The 15,260-nt window shown below is 32.8% G+C and overlaps 1 protein-coding gene across 1 annotated transcript; it reads right to left on the bottom strand.

The window, feature by feature from the left end:
* Nucleotides 1-807: 807 nt before the first annotated feature.
* LOC147401989 (photosystem I reaction center subunit IV, chloroplastic-like) lies at nucleotides 808-3,133 on the bottom strand. The gene is made up of 3 exons (XM_086443495.1): nucleotides 2,817-3,133; nucleotides 2,284-2,349; nucleotides 808-1,008 (listed from the first exon to the last, which is right to left on the bottom strand). The coding sequence occupies exons 1-3, from the start codon at nucleotides 3,051-3,053 to the stop codon at nucleotides 904-906; spliced, it is 408 nt and encodes a 135-aa protein (XP_086299621.1). The 5' UTR covers nucleotides 3,054-3,133; the 3' UTR covers nucleotides 808-903.
* Nucleotides 3,134-15,260: the final 12,127 nt, after the last annotated feature.

Genomic DNA, 15,260 nt, shown 5'->3' with positions numbered 1-15,260 from the left:
GTAGGGTTAAGGACTTATTAGAAATTAAAATTTTACTAAATGGAGTATTAAGAGAAACCTTAAAACTTAGGGACTAATTAAAAAGTAATCCCTCTGATGAGTCCTTTAAATAATTTTTCCAAGATTAAAACACCACTATTTAAAACATTACTATGCTTTGGCGCAAAAAATAATCTCATATAAAAAATCCTAAACCAAAAGAATAAAAATCTAGGAGGAACCAATAGATTTTCTATTGGCACCCCAACTTTTACTTACTCTCAATCATTTACTTATTTTCTTTATTTTTAATTGGGTTAAAATAAGTAAAAGTTGGGGTGCCAAAACCAGCTCTCAAAAAAAATATTACTATTACGAGACCACAACTGTATAATCATGTTACTTAATTTTCAAATTTACAATAAGTATCTTCTTTTACTACTTAGATGGTTGCATGTGCAAACACACATGAATCAAAATCTATAATTTAAAACATTGATTAAAGGTTTTTTTTAGTATTACCAAGTAAAATGGATATTTTTATAATTTTGAAAACTAACAATGTGATTCTAAGTATTGTACTGCAATTTTCTTGGTAATTTTTTTTTATCAAAATGATATGGATTGTCGCATCGAATGTATGGCTCATCAAACTTCATTTATCATTCACACAACAAACCACAACAAAAAGTAGCCTCGTGTTTATAGTACGAAGCCTCGAGCTTGGTATATTATCAATTGAATTTACGAAGATGCATATACGATGGATGGATGGATATTGAGAATTGGATTTTTAAGCAATATCAATCAAAATAGAGAACATAAATAGGAAAGAAAAGGAATCAATTAGGAAGAAAAGTATGATCTACAAATTTGTGACACAATACACTACTATTGGACTTGGGATGCATGCACTTCACAACTTCATTTCACTTCGAGAATCTCATCCAATGAGTAGTTGTTTGTGGATACATTAGCGTAATTGACTTTGTTAAACCGAACCACAACTGGGTAGCGAGTCTTTGGATCCTAGTCGATGAAATTAAAGATATTAGAATTCATAAGAAAAAGGAATAAGATATATAACTAAGACGGTTTACCTTATTAATCACAAACATGTTGATCAACATGAAATGTTTGAATGAGCTCTAAACATAAAACAATAGTACAAAGGGTGGAATAAACGAGACATCACTTGAAGCATGAATTCTTTATGCATTTACAAAAATATTAAGTTTAGTCCAACATTAGACATTCGTTGCCTTGTCTCTCTCCATATAAGCTCTTGGGCTCTCCACTTGTTCCCAATTGATTTTCAATTGGACCCCCAAACTTATCATGGTATCAGAGTGCTAGAATTGTATAGGTAACGGATTCAAATCTTTCTACCCTTATGGGTGAGGTGGAATGTAGAGTCTATATTTTCCTCCACTCTCGAGTGTGTTAAGCCTCGTGATCCTCTTATATTCATAGTTATCCCCTTCTCCAACAAATCGGGTCTTTGGAGTAGCTGGTTGGATTGGTTATCATGGTATTAGAGAGGACCTTTCTCTCATCTACGTCATAGTTGGTTTGATTATCATGGTATCAGAGCGGGTCACCCAGTTCATACCTCCAAAGACTTTGGCCCAATCCAATCCACATGTGCGGGGACATGTTGAGTTTAGTCCTGCATCAGACACTCATTGCCTTGTCTCATTCAAGCCTCTCCACTTATTGTCAATTGGTTTTGAGTTGGACCCCAAAAACTTATCATGCTCAATTTCTTATTTCATAATGTATTGTGAAGCACTATCGGGTCACTAACCCTATAAGCCATAGTGGCACATATAAGCATATATATATTTTGGTCGATCTACACACAAATAATCAATGTGATCCGTGAATTATAGTAACTAGATCTTGAGCATTTTCATGATTGATCCCTATTCATTATCATTTTTGTTGCTAAATCTTACTCTCTTTTTTTGTGTCACTAATCAAATTATTATTTTTGTGTATGAGTCCACTAAGAGATATTTTGTATATTCATTGGTTATCAAATCTAAAGGAGTGTCACGAGGCATTTTGAGGGGACGACAATGAGAATATCAAATGTCCTCTTTTTTTCCTTCTTTTTATTTTTTATTTTTTATTTTTTATTCTTTATTTTTTATTTTTTTTTATTTTGGTGGGGGAGGGGGGGACATGGGCTCTATGGACTTTTGCGTCAAAATCATTCTCAATTAAAAGACCCTACTCAATATTATTTGATATGAGATAATGTGATATAACCATTGATGGTATGTAGTGGGAGCATTTTACCTGATCGACAGCAACCACAGATCCTACACCATTGTACCAGTAGGATTCCCTCCTAAGAATCTTCACCTGTGGAGGAGGAAAATATAATAAATATATGAAGTAGAATTATGTAAATTTTAAAAATAATACATTCTGTAATAAATATTCTTTTAATAAAGTTTATAAATAATGGGCATTTGATTGGCACAAGACTCCTAAAAATCCAGAATTTCTAAATTTACAAAAAAAAAAAAAAAAATTCTCTCAATAGCAACTATATCAACTCTAATAGGGTTTAATCAAAATAATAAAAATCTTAAATAGAAATAAACTATCTAATGAAATTTAGATCATATAATAATTTTTTATTATTTTTAATGTCCCAAGGTTTCACATTCCCCGACAACTTTCATTAAAATAAATTAAAAGGCCACCCAGTTACAAACACACAACCCATGAGGGGTAAGATCTTAATATAAATTTTAATTAAAATGAAAAATGCAACGAAGCTTCATTATATATGTTGAAGTCTAATTGAAAAAAATTAAAAGTACCTTAGTGCCTCTTTTGGGTCCAATGGGAGGTGGCTTGGTAGCCGTTGATCCAGCTTCCTTGGTGGCTGTGACGGGTGGGGCCGCTTCATCAGACGCACGTACAACTAGTCTTGATGAATAGTTGTTCTTGGGAGAGAACAATAAGTTGTTCCGGGTTGAAGATGGACAGCTTTTGGATGTGAGATCAGTTGTGATCACAAAACCAGTAGCTGCAGATGCTATGTTACAACTGGCCATGACTTTTGCCTTCTCTTTCTCTCTCTCTCTCTTACAAGCTTATCTTTAAGATTTTGAGAGGCTTTGGTAGATGAAATATTTCTTCTACGGAGAATATTTATCTTCACCTATCACTACCAATCAATGAGCCAATAATAAATTTCTACCAATAGAATGGTGCCATGTCAGCATCATATCCAACTCCCATAGATAACGTTGTCCCCTCCCCATTGTACTTCTAGTTTTGTGGGAAGGTTGGGAACCACTCCTGGATTTTGACAGAATTATGGATTTGGGTATCGATTGGGCCCATTTAGAAATCTGTCCGGGTTTGGAAGTAAGCCTGTTAGTTGACCCGGCCCTATACTTTATATTATAAACCAAAATATGTTTGAAATGAGGTCCAGTCCAGTCCTAAAGAACATTGTCTTTTAAGATTTTATTTGCACCTGAGGGTTTCCTGAAAATGATGATTATAGAGTCTGATTAAGCTAATTTAATTGATTAACCTAAGCTAATGGTAGAATTAAATCAATGAACATGCAACCTCGACATAATTTTTACCCGGAAAACCCTTCAGAGAAAAAAATCACGGGACTAAGTCCAAGAACGATCCACTATAGAATTACGAGTTTACAAAAATTACCCACGGACAAGATGACAGACAGACTCGAATCCACGATCCACCCGTTTCTTGCTTTACCATGCCTTTTGTAAAATTGCACGGTCTGATTTCACGAAACACTCTTTTAGTCTCGATCTCTACACGATCCAAATCCACGAACCACAACACTTGATTCCACAAGCAACATAGAATAAAGATTCTGACTTTAGTTGTGTTGGAATTTCTCAAACATTTATCAATAAGAATTGAGGCTTAGGTTTGTGAAATTCACCGGTTTCTCATGATAGAACTAAAAAAAAAAAAAATTCTTCCACAAAATCTTTGAAAAAACCCTTTCATGTGTTCTTGAGTGTCTTACAAAAACTTTGGCATAAGTCCATTTTATGTTTTGTGAGTGTTGACATCACGACCTGGTTTCAAAACCACTTATACCTACTTACTAATTACTAACAATAAACCAGATTGCACTATGTGAAAAGGGGGTGAATTCGACACCAATGTCCACCAAATTTGCTTGGATTTAGCCAAATTTGACAGACTTTGGCATCAAATTTACCCATTTTTTCACGTAATGTTGCTTATAAGAAGAAAAAAATGGATGTTATATGAGGATTCCGTCCTCGTTAAAAGTAGAAGAAAGAATGGGCACCATTGCTATAAGCATAGAATGACAATGAACAACTCAAAAAATTATTCAATATGGAAGGATGTATATATGTTAGAAGCAAAAGTTGTTGTGGCACTAAAAGTTCTCTAATATGACCACATTTCACTCATCTTGTGTTGTTTTTACCTTGAATTTCTAGAAGAGAGAGAGAGAGATCAGCTACCATCCCAACCATTTTGGTGGTTGTAGCTTGCCCCCCACCCTTTGTAAGGGCACATTATATGTATGTCTTCACACCAGTCCTTTGCGTAAACAAGTACTATAGCTAATTATGGTCCCAAAATCATTAAGAAACACCACCATATATCTCTACCTTCACATGCCATCTCCCAATTCTAGTCAAGTCTTCAGCTGCTTCCACTAATTAGGCTTAGCCACACCATGCTTTTCTTCCCCCTTTTTAACAAGACAAACAAAATTAGTAGTTGAGAGCAAGCTTTGAACCTAGTTCATGGTATCAACACTCACAGGCTTTAACCAGCTTACCAAGCTTTCAACCCAGTTCATGATATTTAATTGGATCACGATAGCCTGATCTAATTAAGCTTGACGTATAAAGATCAGGCCTGGCTAGGCTGAAGCAAAATTCCCCATGCCAAGACCATGATATTTCTAATCGGGAATATTTTATTATGTACAAGTACTATCTAGACCGGATCAAGTGAATCATAAAAATTTCATACTAACAAACTTAATCAAGATGTTAATAATTACACGAGGACACTTTAGGAAGTTCGAATATAACATAGTTAGTGAATCAATAGAAATAACCTCAACATCCAACGCTAGATGAAAAGCCACTTTGTGGCAAGTTTGGTAAATAAAATTGAAAAACTAAGGGAACTTTTATTGATCGGATGTCACATGCATGTAAAGCAAAAAAATTTAAAAACTTTAAAATATATATATATTTTTCACCATTGAATTTTAAATTTTAAATTTGGGAGTTAAGTGATTATCCATCTTCAAACCCCCATGAATTTTCAGAGTCTGAGATGAATTGTAAGCTATTATCATTGATAACTACGACATATAAAGAAATCTGTCACTATTGCCCCCCCCCCCCCCCCAACAACTTTTTTTCACTCTTGATTGCCCTATGTGGACAAATCTTGGCTCTACCCGTGAGGATTGAAATCTCACAAAGTTAGTGAGGCTATCCAAACTCAATAAAATTACATATTATTTTCCCTCTCTAGTCTGATTTATATTAATTCTCGACTAACCCATTATATGAACGAAGCGTAAAATAAAGGTAATTCAAACATACACGCCCGATTTGGTGAATATTAGTTCCGTTGTTTTCCATTACAATGTGTAATGTTGCAATTAAAAATAAAACAAGATAATTCAATGAACAAAATTTCAAAATTGGACTTACTTGAATGAATCTTTTATTATATATGACAAACGAGATTCCTTTTTATGGAACCTAAAATAAAAGAATGAAAAGAAACATGTTATGTACCTAAAAATTATCCTCTTGTATCGAGATTTGATGCATCTTGATGTATTTTATTTTAATTGTTTTAGAGTTTCAAATGGAAGTTGAATTTCTAGAAAATCAGAATTATTTAAGAGGTTGGTTGCCCTCGAAGTAACCTAATATCTATAAAATTACTAAAAATAAGAAGACAAGTAACAAAGCACTTATCGGTTAGTAGAATTTTGTAGATTTAGGCACGCATCCAATGCATTGTCCTAGGGAAAAATAGCCCCTTCACATCGATGTTGTGAAGTTGAATAGATGTTTGCCCCCAAGATTCAACGATCTTGTTTAATTAGAGATACCAACACTATGGTCACCAATTCTAAATTTAACTGATAGTGTAAGACACTGTAGAGAGAGAATAACATTAAATTAGAAGAGGGAATGTTTTTTTGAAAAGAGAGGAGAGGCCTTCTTTAAATAGTAGGTTGGAGAACACTAAGATACTCGTCGCTTAGAAAGAGGAAATCGAATATCAAAGGATGTGCCTTTCCATAACAAAAAATGAATAGAGAAAAAATCAAATAGAAGAGGTGCGCCCCTTCTGGGAAAAACATTGAAAATAGAAGAGTTGCGACTGTTTTGACAAGAAGAAAACGAAGAGATTTGTGTTATTTCTAAAAACAAACTAAAACAGTTACAACTCAAACTTGACCCGACACATGTGTGTGAAATGCGCAGGATGTGCGTCACTAGCACACACATGCTAAGGGTTTTTGGATCTTGGATACAAATCTCATTAGAAACCATTAGGTTGCCCTTTTGGCTCCCACGTCCACATGTGAGCTCACCCACCACCTCTCGTAGCCATAGTCACAAAGTCAGAATTCTAGTTTAAAATGGCAAGGGAAAACTTCGAAAAAAAGGGATAAAAAGTAAACAAAATTGTTGGGGTGGACCTTTTCACACATAATTATACATTTTAAGATTAAAACAAGTGTAACCATCAATGTATCTTTAGAGAAAAATGGCATAATAATGAAAAAATAATTAAAAATCATAACATCAAAGACAATATCATAAAATCCACATTAAATTACAGTAATGAATTAAATCACAAACAACCATAAGACAGTAAAAATTAACCATGGGCCTATAAAAAAATGGGTCATTATTATTATTATTTTAAATGTATTTTAAACATAAAAAAACGTATTTAAAACGTTTTAAAATGTTAAAACACATTTTTTTTTAAGTTGAGGTTTTTCATTGTTTTAATCGTTAGAGGTGCAAAAAGCGTTTTAGACGAGACTTTAAAAAAAAAACTGAGTTTTTTATTGCTCGTAGCTTTCAAGACTAATAGAACCAACTGCATCATAAGAGTTGGTTCTCAATTCTTCTTTTTCGGATGTGGACTAAAGAAAAAAAACACAAGCAAATCAAAACAACACAAATAAAACAAAACAATAGCAACCTTTGAAGCTAAGATTTTTCCTGTCAAAACAGATTTACAATTCTAGATGCCCCCTCCTCCATACTTTTTCAATAAAGTTTGAAGGGTATTTTCGAAAAGAGGTAGAATAAGAAAGACATTGATGTTGGAAGAGACACCAAACTGATTGTCGGGCCGAAAGCTAAATTTTTTACTTGAAATAGAAGAAAAAAAACTCACGATTCTCTATACACTGCCATGTCAATGTAGGGTGGAGATACACAAGGACAAATATTTATGGTTTGGGCGTCTTTTTATGAGTCCGATTACCATTATTATTTTCCTATTATAGAAAGACTAATGATTTTCTAACTCGAAAATTTTCATTCTGTACTCAGTTGACGTGACAAGTGCATTGAACTATAGATCTTTTTTCTTATGACTTTGTTTAGATACATCTCTCCGTGCAAGAACAAGATTTTAGAATTTCTCAACAAAAAAAAAAAATTTCTCTGCGTAAGAGCAAAAACCTATCCAACCTATCCAAATGTTTGCTAATTTCCCATAAGAGCATAAATCATTAAAATCTCTATCCACATGCAATGTATGTATCTCAAAGAAAATATCTATAATTTTGTGCACTCGCCACATCGACCAGTATAAATGATTGAACATTTTCGAGTCTAGATATCACGAGTCGCGGCTCTTTTAAAAAGTAAAAAAAACTGTAGATAGATAAGTGAGCAATAGTAGAGAGTAGAGCCATACACATGGCACGAGGCCCTCTCGTGAACTAGACTTTCCATACTTTCCCAATAGTGGTCCCCACCTGCCACGTCACAAGATCCACTTGGGGTTGAATACGACATCAGCTGGGAGGAGTACCGAAGTTTAGGAATCTATTCTTACCGTTCTACAGTCTCAGTCTGTGACTTCAGAAAGACAGAACTACCGAACTAAAGTACTTATAGATTCTTAAATGGGGAAATGATTTGCTGTTAAATAGGTGCATCTTTATAACATGTGAGATGAGGTGACATCCCATTGCAGGTTTGTAGCAATCTAGTAATAAAGGTGTTTATGATTGCACATAGAAAATGAGTAGAAAATTACTTTCTCTTTTTGGGTTAATGATTGTGTATTTTTCTTGAAAAATTAATCATTTTCCCATCCTCATTCCCAAAATTAAAAGTTTACTCTCATTTTGATAATATTTTCTTAGGTGCAATTAAACTTCAAAATTCATTTTTTTTCTTGAAAATGAATTTCCAATAAATAGATATATCTTAAACGAATACCAACTGTGACCCTCCTCTTAATGAGACATAGTTTCTCACAAGCCCCCGTGTGAAGGACATATAGACAAATAGTTCATTAGAGGCATGAATTAATCACTAGGGGTTAGTTGAGTTGGTAAGACTGACTGAATTTACTTTTTAGGTCACGCCTTTAAAATTCTATATGCATTTCCATCAAAAGATGACTATTTAACGTTGTACACGTGCCAAGTGGGATAGCACGTGCGACCCATTGAAGAAAAAAATAAAATAAAATTGAAGGCATGAATTTGTTGAATATATTGGGCCTACTAATCCTAGAAGTTGATATTTCGATGAACATGTACACACATTAAACTTTATTGGTGACTTATAATTATAAGATTTGATGAATTTTCTTCCTTGTCATAGATTGGGTCATTTCTTGATACTCAATTTTATTCTCTAGATATCATTAATCAAACAAGTAGCAAGATTTAGGGTTATATAGTAGTGGCTCAAAGGAGCATGGCATGTATTGTGGCATGTGACATTATTGTGGGAAGAGCACCAAACTTTTATATATATGAAATAACAAATTTGTGCCTCTTATAATGTATTTTCTTATGTGCACTTCCCATAAAAAATTATTTTTTATTTTTTATTTTTATGATATGAACTTGCAACAAACTCATACAACAAATCGAAGTCTTTTGAGGAAGCCATGTCAAGCCTCTTATGAATGTTATTTTTTGAGATACAAGTGTTATAGAGTCAAGGAAAATTGATGGTTCTCTACATACCCACACAATGTTACTCCAAGCGTTACTATAGCAATGCTCTAAACTTAAAAGCACCATATGGTCTCCTTCCTTTCAAAACATAACCATCAAGGAATTCAAAGATTAAAATCACTTAAATGAATATGTAATCCCAATAAACTCAAAAAATCTTTGAGGAGAGCTACTTTCTTATAATATTATAATGAAATGAGTCATTATCTCATAAAAGAGAATGATTTAAACCCACCTGACCAATGTCGTTATAAGAAAATAACTCCAGAAGGAACTTATTTTAATAAAAGAGAGTGTATATTGACACCTAAATGTTTACATAGTACACCCCAACTAAAAAAATAAAAAATAAAAATAAAAAAGGTGAGAGTGGCTAACATTCTCTCACTTAGGAAGAGAACTTAGGTCTCAACATATTCCTCTCTTTGGTAAAGAGAAATCAAAGAGCGAAGAGCATGACATCACCATCAAGAGGTTGGAGAGTTGTCAGTGTTAGCATGTTTCTTTCATGGGTTGTTATGGGTAGTGGCATTTTGTGGCTTTTTTCATGTTGTGCATTTTTTATTTAGGGTATGTTTGAAGGCATATGAAAAATAGGGTGGACAAATAATTTTCATGAAAAATGACATTTTTCATGTGTTTGATTGTATTTTTCTATGAAAATTAATTTTCTACCCCAATTAAAAAGTCCACTAAAATATGGATTTTACTTTCCTACCTATATGGGTGGGAAAGTGAAATCCATCTAAATTTTTCATCCCCAAAATATCTTCTTCTTCTCCACCACCACATTCAACTTCATCGTCGTCTCCATCATCACTATTGTCGGCCACCTCTCTCTCTCTCTCTTATACACACACACACACAACTTCGCCACTCGCCACCAAGAACCTCCCCCCCCCCCTTCCTCCCTCCCTCTTCCTCCTTATCTTCTTCCCCTTCCTCTTCCTCTTTTTCTTTTTTTCTCCCTCTTATTTTTTCCTAAGTAGCATCAAACAATGAATTTAACTTTTTCATCATTTTTATTTTTCCACCACCATTTTTTCATGGATTTTGATTTTCCATGCAATCAAACATACTAGTGTATTATGAGAAAATCCTGGTGTAGCAAGGTTAATTTTCATTTTAAATAGTATATGTTTTTTAATTGAGGTGTGATAAAATAATCTAAATAATTAGAGTGTAATAAGTACAAGTTGGGGTGCTAATAGAATCTTCCTAACAAAAGGAAGATACATATAATTCTCTTATGTAAGCTATCATTTACATAGAAAATAGTATTGGCTCCTAAAGCAACAAAGCATCCCCTCTTTTATAAAAAAGTCGTGATAAACTGATGCGCTAAAATGCACACGGTTGATGTGGCAAGTGCACAGAATCGTAGACTTTTTCTTCAAGATACACAAGGAAAAAGATTTACGACTCTACGCACATGCCATATCAACCATGTCATCACCACATACGTTTTAGCATGTCAGTTTATCATTAGTATTTACAAAAGAATTGGAAGGGTTTTTATTGCATGTTTTCTTTGACTTATTATAAGTCCAAAGAGAACTTCACATATATGACTCAACCAGTTGCATGTAGGACTTTTCAAGGTGGACTCTTATGGGGATACCCAATCCTTAAAAGGCATTTTGGGGTGAAAATGACCTTACCCTTTCTTTTCTTTTCTTTCAATTTCTATCTCTAGAAATGAGCATAGAGCCTTTGTAAGGTTGGGGTCCTCACAAAAGGCCAAGTCAAGTCATCCAAAAGGGGACACGCTTTTGCGCTACCCAACCATGAAATGTAAATTGTTATCCATTAATTTGATATAATCATAAATTCTTTTAATACAAGAGTAAATTCATTTATATTATATAGAGAGATATATGTATAAAATTACATTTTGTACATGAAAAAAAATCCACAAATGCTATTTGAGATCTGTGAAGTCTTTTTTCCCCTTTTCATCGATCTAAATTGACAAGCATCAGTGGTTTCTTTGCAAAAAACTCTCCGACATTCATAACCACGAATGTCACGTTAGTGGTGTAATTACATTTTTCTACGATTGTTATAGCATTTTTGTTAGATAACATCTATGTGATATCTGTCGCGAATGGCACCATCAACGTGCTTGTAACTACCTCAAAAATGACACAACCAACTTTGGTCCCAAGTAATGAAATCTAAGTCCTACGACTTCCCTCCTAACTTCGAGCCCGTCATAAAGGGAGTTTTCCCAACTCGAATTCGGATATCTAGCTTCCCAAATTGGATTACTTTCTTGTTGAGTTAGATGGAATAACCTCCTCTTAAATCTTTTGTTAAAAGAATCACTATGAGATAAATTCGACGGACCTTAGCTTCAAACTTACCCTTTTTTCTACATAGTGAATGTTCTCACATCTAAATTTGTGATTACCTATCAAGATTGAAGGATGGCCTCATTGATCTCAAAGATATCGACTCACCATCAATTCCTTCAAAATTGATGAAATAAGCGTCGAAGAGATTTTGTTGAAATTGATTTTCGAAGAATCAATTTTCTCCCATAATTTTTTTTCATCAAACAAACAAGAGTAACGTTATAGGCACCCTAATTATTACTAAGGGCACCACTATAGCCAAATTTTTTTGTCTTGTATGGGTTAAAAGTTTCGGAATGAGCTGATTTTTTATGAGGATGATTTTTATGGTGAGGAGGTAATCCTCACCAAAAATCAGTCCAAAAACTTCTAACCCTGTCAAAACAAGTTGAAAAATCATAAATTGTTTATATTTTTTGTAAATCACTTTTGATGGGATTAAAAGTTTTGGAATGGGTTAGTTTTTTGTGAGAATGATCTTCTCATCGTAGAGATCATCCTCACCAAAAATCAATCTATTCCAAAACTTATAACTCATATAAGATAATAATAAAAAAATTGACTATGGCATTGAGGTGCCCTTGATAATAATTGGGGTGCCTTTAACCCTATCCAACAAACAACCCCTTTATAAGAAAATTTTAGAGCTGCTATTGGCACCCCAACTTTTACTTATTATACCCTAATTGATTTTTTTTTTTTTTTAAGTAAGTTAATGATTGAGAATAAGTATCAGTTGGGGGTGACAATAAAAGCTTTTTTTTTTTTTTTTTTTTTGAGATTTAGGATTTCATATAAGCTGAATTCTAATGGTAAATGTCTATTCAAGTTGTTTAAATGTGTTATAATGCTTTGTAATGTTGAAATAATAACTTCGAAAGAAACTTTTATAATATTTAAATGGTGTGTTATAATCATTAATTCAAGATGTGATAAATAATTTAAAATGGGGTGCCAATAACAGCTCTCAAATTTTACGTTGACTTTTTTTTTTTTTTTTGGTGGGGATGCCCAAAATGATTAGAATGCTTATTTTACAAATATTTGTTTAGGTGGGAAGCAGTGGATATATAAAAGATAAAAGTTTAGGTAAAAAGATACAAAGAAAATCACCAAATGATATTATTGGTCTCTCGTCGTGATAGAAATATATAAATCAAAGTCACATCATACTTGCATGTCGATTGCATTTCTTCATGTGAAAGTATAATTTGATTTAACACATATATTCATCATTTTGTCACGGATGCAAGAGTGACTAACCACGGGACCCACCAATAACTCTCCAAAATGTTAAACTTATAATTTAACATACCCCCTCTACTATCTCCACGTGGCAATATATTTTACTGTATATCTCGAAGAATAAAATCTATGGTTCTGTCACACGCCACATCGAGAGAGTAAAGGAAGTATTTTAAATCATGAATAATGATAATCTGACTCCCCCTTTACTCTCATGACGTGACATTTATATAGAATCATAAATTTTTCATCGAGATACATAATTTCAATCCTCATAAATATGTGTAATCATGTATCTCGAGGAAATTATGATTTTCTGCACATGCCACGTCAGGAGAATGGTTAAACCATTAGATCGTATCACCTTCTCTCATGATATCACAATCATCCTATAACCCATCAAGACCAATCCGAATATTTTTGACTTTGTGCGAGGAGTTTAAGATCGCCAATTCAACGGTTGGGATGGGATGGGATGATAGAATAATAAACTGTTGTGTATCAATGTATTGCTATTTTATGGGACACCAGATAAATTTTGTTCTTATCATATGACGCGGAAAAACGAAATTTCGAGCGAAAGTCAAGTTTGAACAACCAATCGACCAATCACCAACCACCACTGTCCCTATATTAAATTTCCTCAGTACAGCGAAATTACCTTATTAAAATAATTAAAATCAATTAATCTGTTTATTTAAATAAAATAAATATAAACCTAACCTAACATAACGTCAAGAAATTGTCTTATATTTCAAGTTGAATCGTTTCGTATGCAACACGTGGGGCCTTTTTTTTTTTGTTCCAATTATTTTTTTTATAATACATTTTTCTCCATTACGTACGCATTTCTTTGTTAAAATACTTATAATAATATAATACTTACAATCCGTCAAGTCTGTCTGTAATAAAGTTGGTACTTTCTATTTTGGTAACTTTAGATTTGGATTGAAGATTTGAGTTTCAATAATGATTTGATGATCAAATTGGTGTTATTAATTTATTTTTTTATGTCTCGATCTTATAAAGTTCTAATTCAATAAAATAAGAAAAATTATGTAAATTATATTTTATATTTTATTTAAATATATAAAATTTATATGAATGATACTGAAGTGACCTCAGATTGGAATCACATATGACACTCCTTGACGTAAAAGTGCATGGGAGCCATAGATATTTTTCGTCGAGATTTGAGTGAAAAAGCATCTATGATTTCTATCTGCTTTCACCTGAAGAAGTGCGAGATGAGGTTCCAGATTGATGTCACTCCAGTACGACTCAATTTATATATAAGGAGAAGGTCCAAGTACAATGAAATCAAAAAGGTCCGATTACTTTCTTAGTAGATCGTTTTCAAGTTTGCTTCAATCCTTATCAAATTATTTTTCGATCGATTTGAATCCAATTCATTGAATTCCGAGATTTATTAACTAATTAATGTTGAGTTATGAAACAATGGACTTAGAACTTTTTATTAATTCTACATAATCGTGAAAAGGATGGGTTCAATCAAGCAATTCCTAGACAAAATTCTAACGGTTGTTCTTAGCTCAATCCTAAACTCCTGTTAGGCTTTAATCGATCAAATAGTTCGGTCCACATAGGTTGGCAATTTTATGTTTGATTTTATTTGATGAAGTTGATTAAAAGATTGTTCAATCATACATTTGGGGTCATTTGAATAGCATTTTGGATGATCTGATCCTTGTTGAGACAACATTATGACGACAATCATTGATAGAAAAGGAAAAATATTTCCACTCTAAAATTGTGATTTTAATATATATAAAAAAATTGGCATAAAATATTTGATTAAATGAAAAATAAAAAAAATTCCTACATAAAAATATATTAGTTTTAATTAACAAATATCCATTTCAAAAAATATTAATAGATCATTAGAAGGAGTGAATCTGTGTATCTATTTCATTCATGATTTCAGATCTTGGTATCGTTTATTCAATGTGTAACATTCTCACATGTTGTCTCATTTGATAATCGTGATGACTTAGATAATATTTTTGAAAATATTGGTTGAGTTGCTAAAACTAAGTTGAATCAACTTGAATTATGTATTTTTTTTATTAAAATAATTATTTTTCTAATGTAAGTTTTTATAATCTTTATAAAAATATGGTCATGTGATGAAGCATCTACCACATTTTATAAAAAATATAATTATTTATATATGAATACATGTATTAATAAATAGTGTAAACCAAGTTAAATAGATTATCTTGTCGAAGATGACTTGGTTTCATCTATGAACAAGAGGAGATACCAAATTGAGATTTTGAACCCATGATTTTGCTACGAAAATTAGCATATATCACATAAAAGTTGCGGTGCAACTTGGTTTGAAATCGAGAACCAAACCAAACCAAACCAATAGCTTTGGGGTGGTTTGGTTCAATTTAGAA

This window comes from Akebia trifoliata, chromosome 5 (assembly GCF_017979445.1).
Source record: "Akebia trifoliata isolate Shusen 1 chromosome 5, ASM1797944v1, whole genome shotgun sequence".
Taxonomy (NCBI): Eukaryota; Viridiplantae; Streptophyta; class Magnoliopsida; order Ranunculales; family Lardizabalaceae; genus Akebia; species Akebia trifoliata.
The sequence above is the reverse complement of the archived record's forward strand: the minus strand, read 5'-3'. Positions and strand labels throughout refer to the sequence as shown.

Bases quoted from the DNA above. Each gene is read 5' to 3' on its own strand.
- LOC147401989 (XM_086443495.1), bottom strand. From the start codon at position 3,053: ATGGCCAGTTGTAACATAGCATCTGCAGCTACTGGTTTTGTGATCACA. The intron at 2,350-2,816 runs GTACTTTTAATT...CCTCCTCCACAG, and splicing joins GACCCAAAAGAGGCACTAAG to GTGAAGATTCTTAGGAGGGA. The intron at 1,009-2,283 runs GTAAAATGCTCC...TTCATCGACTAG, and splicing joins CTGTGGTTGCTGTCGATCAG to GATCCAAAGACTCGCTACCC.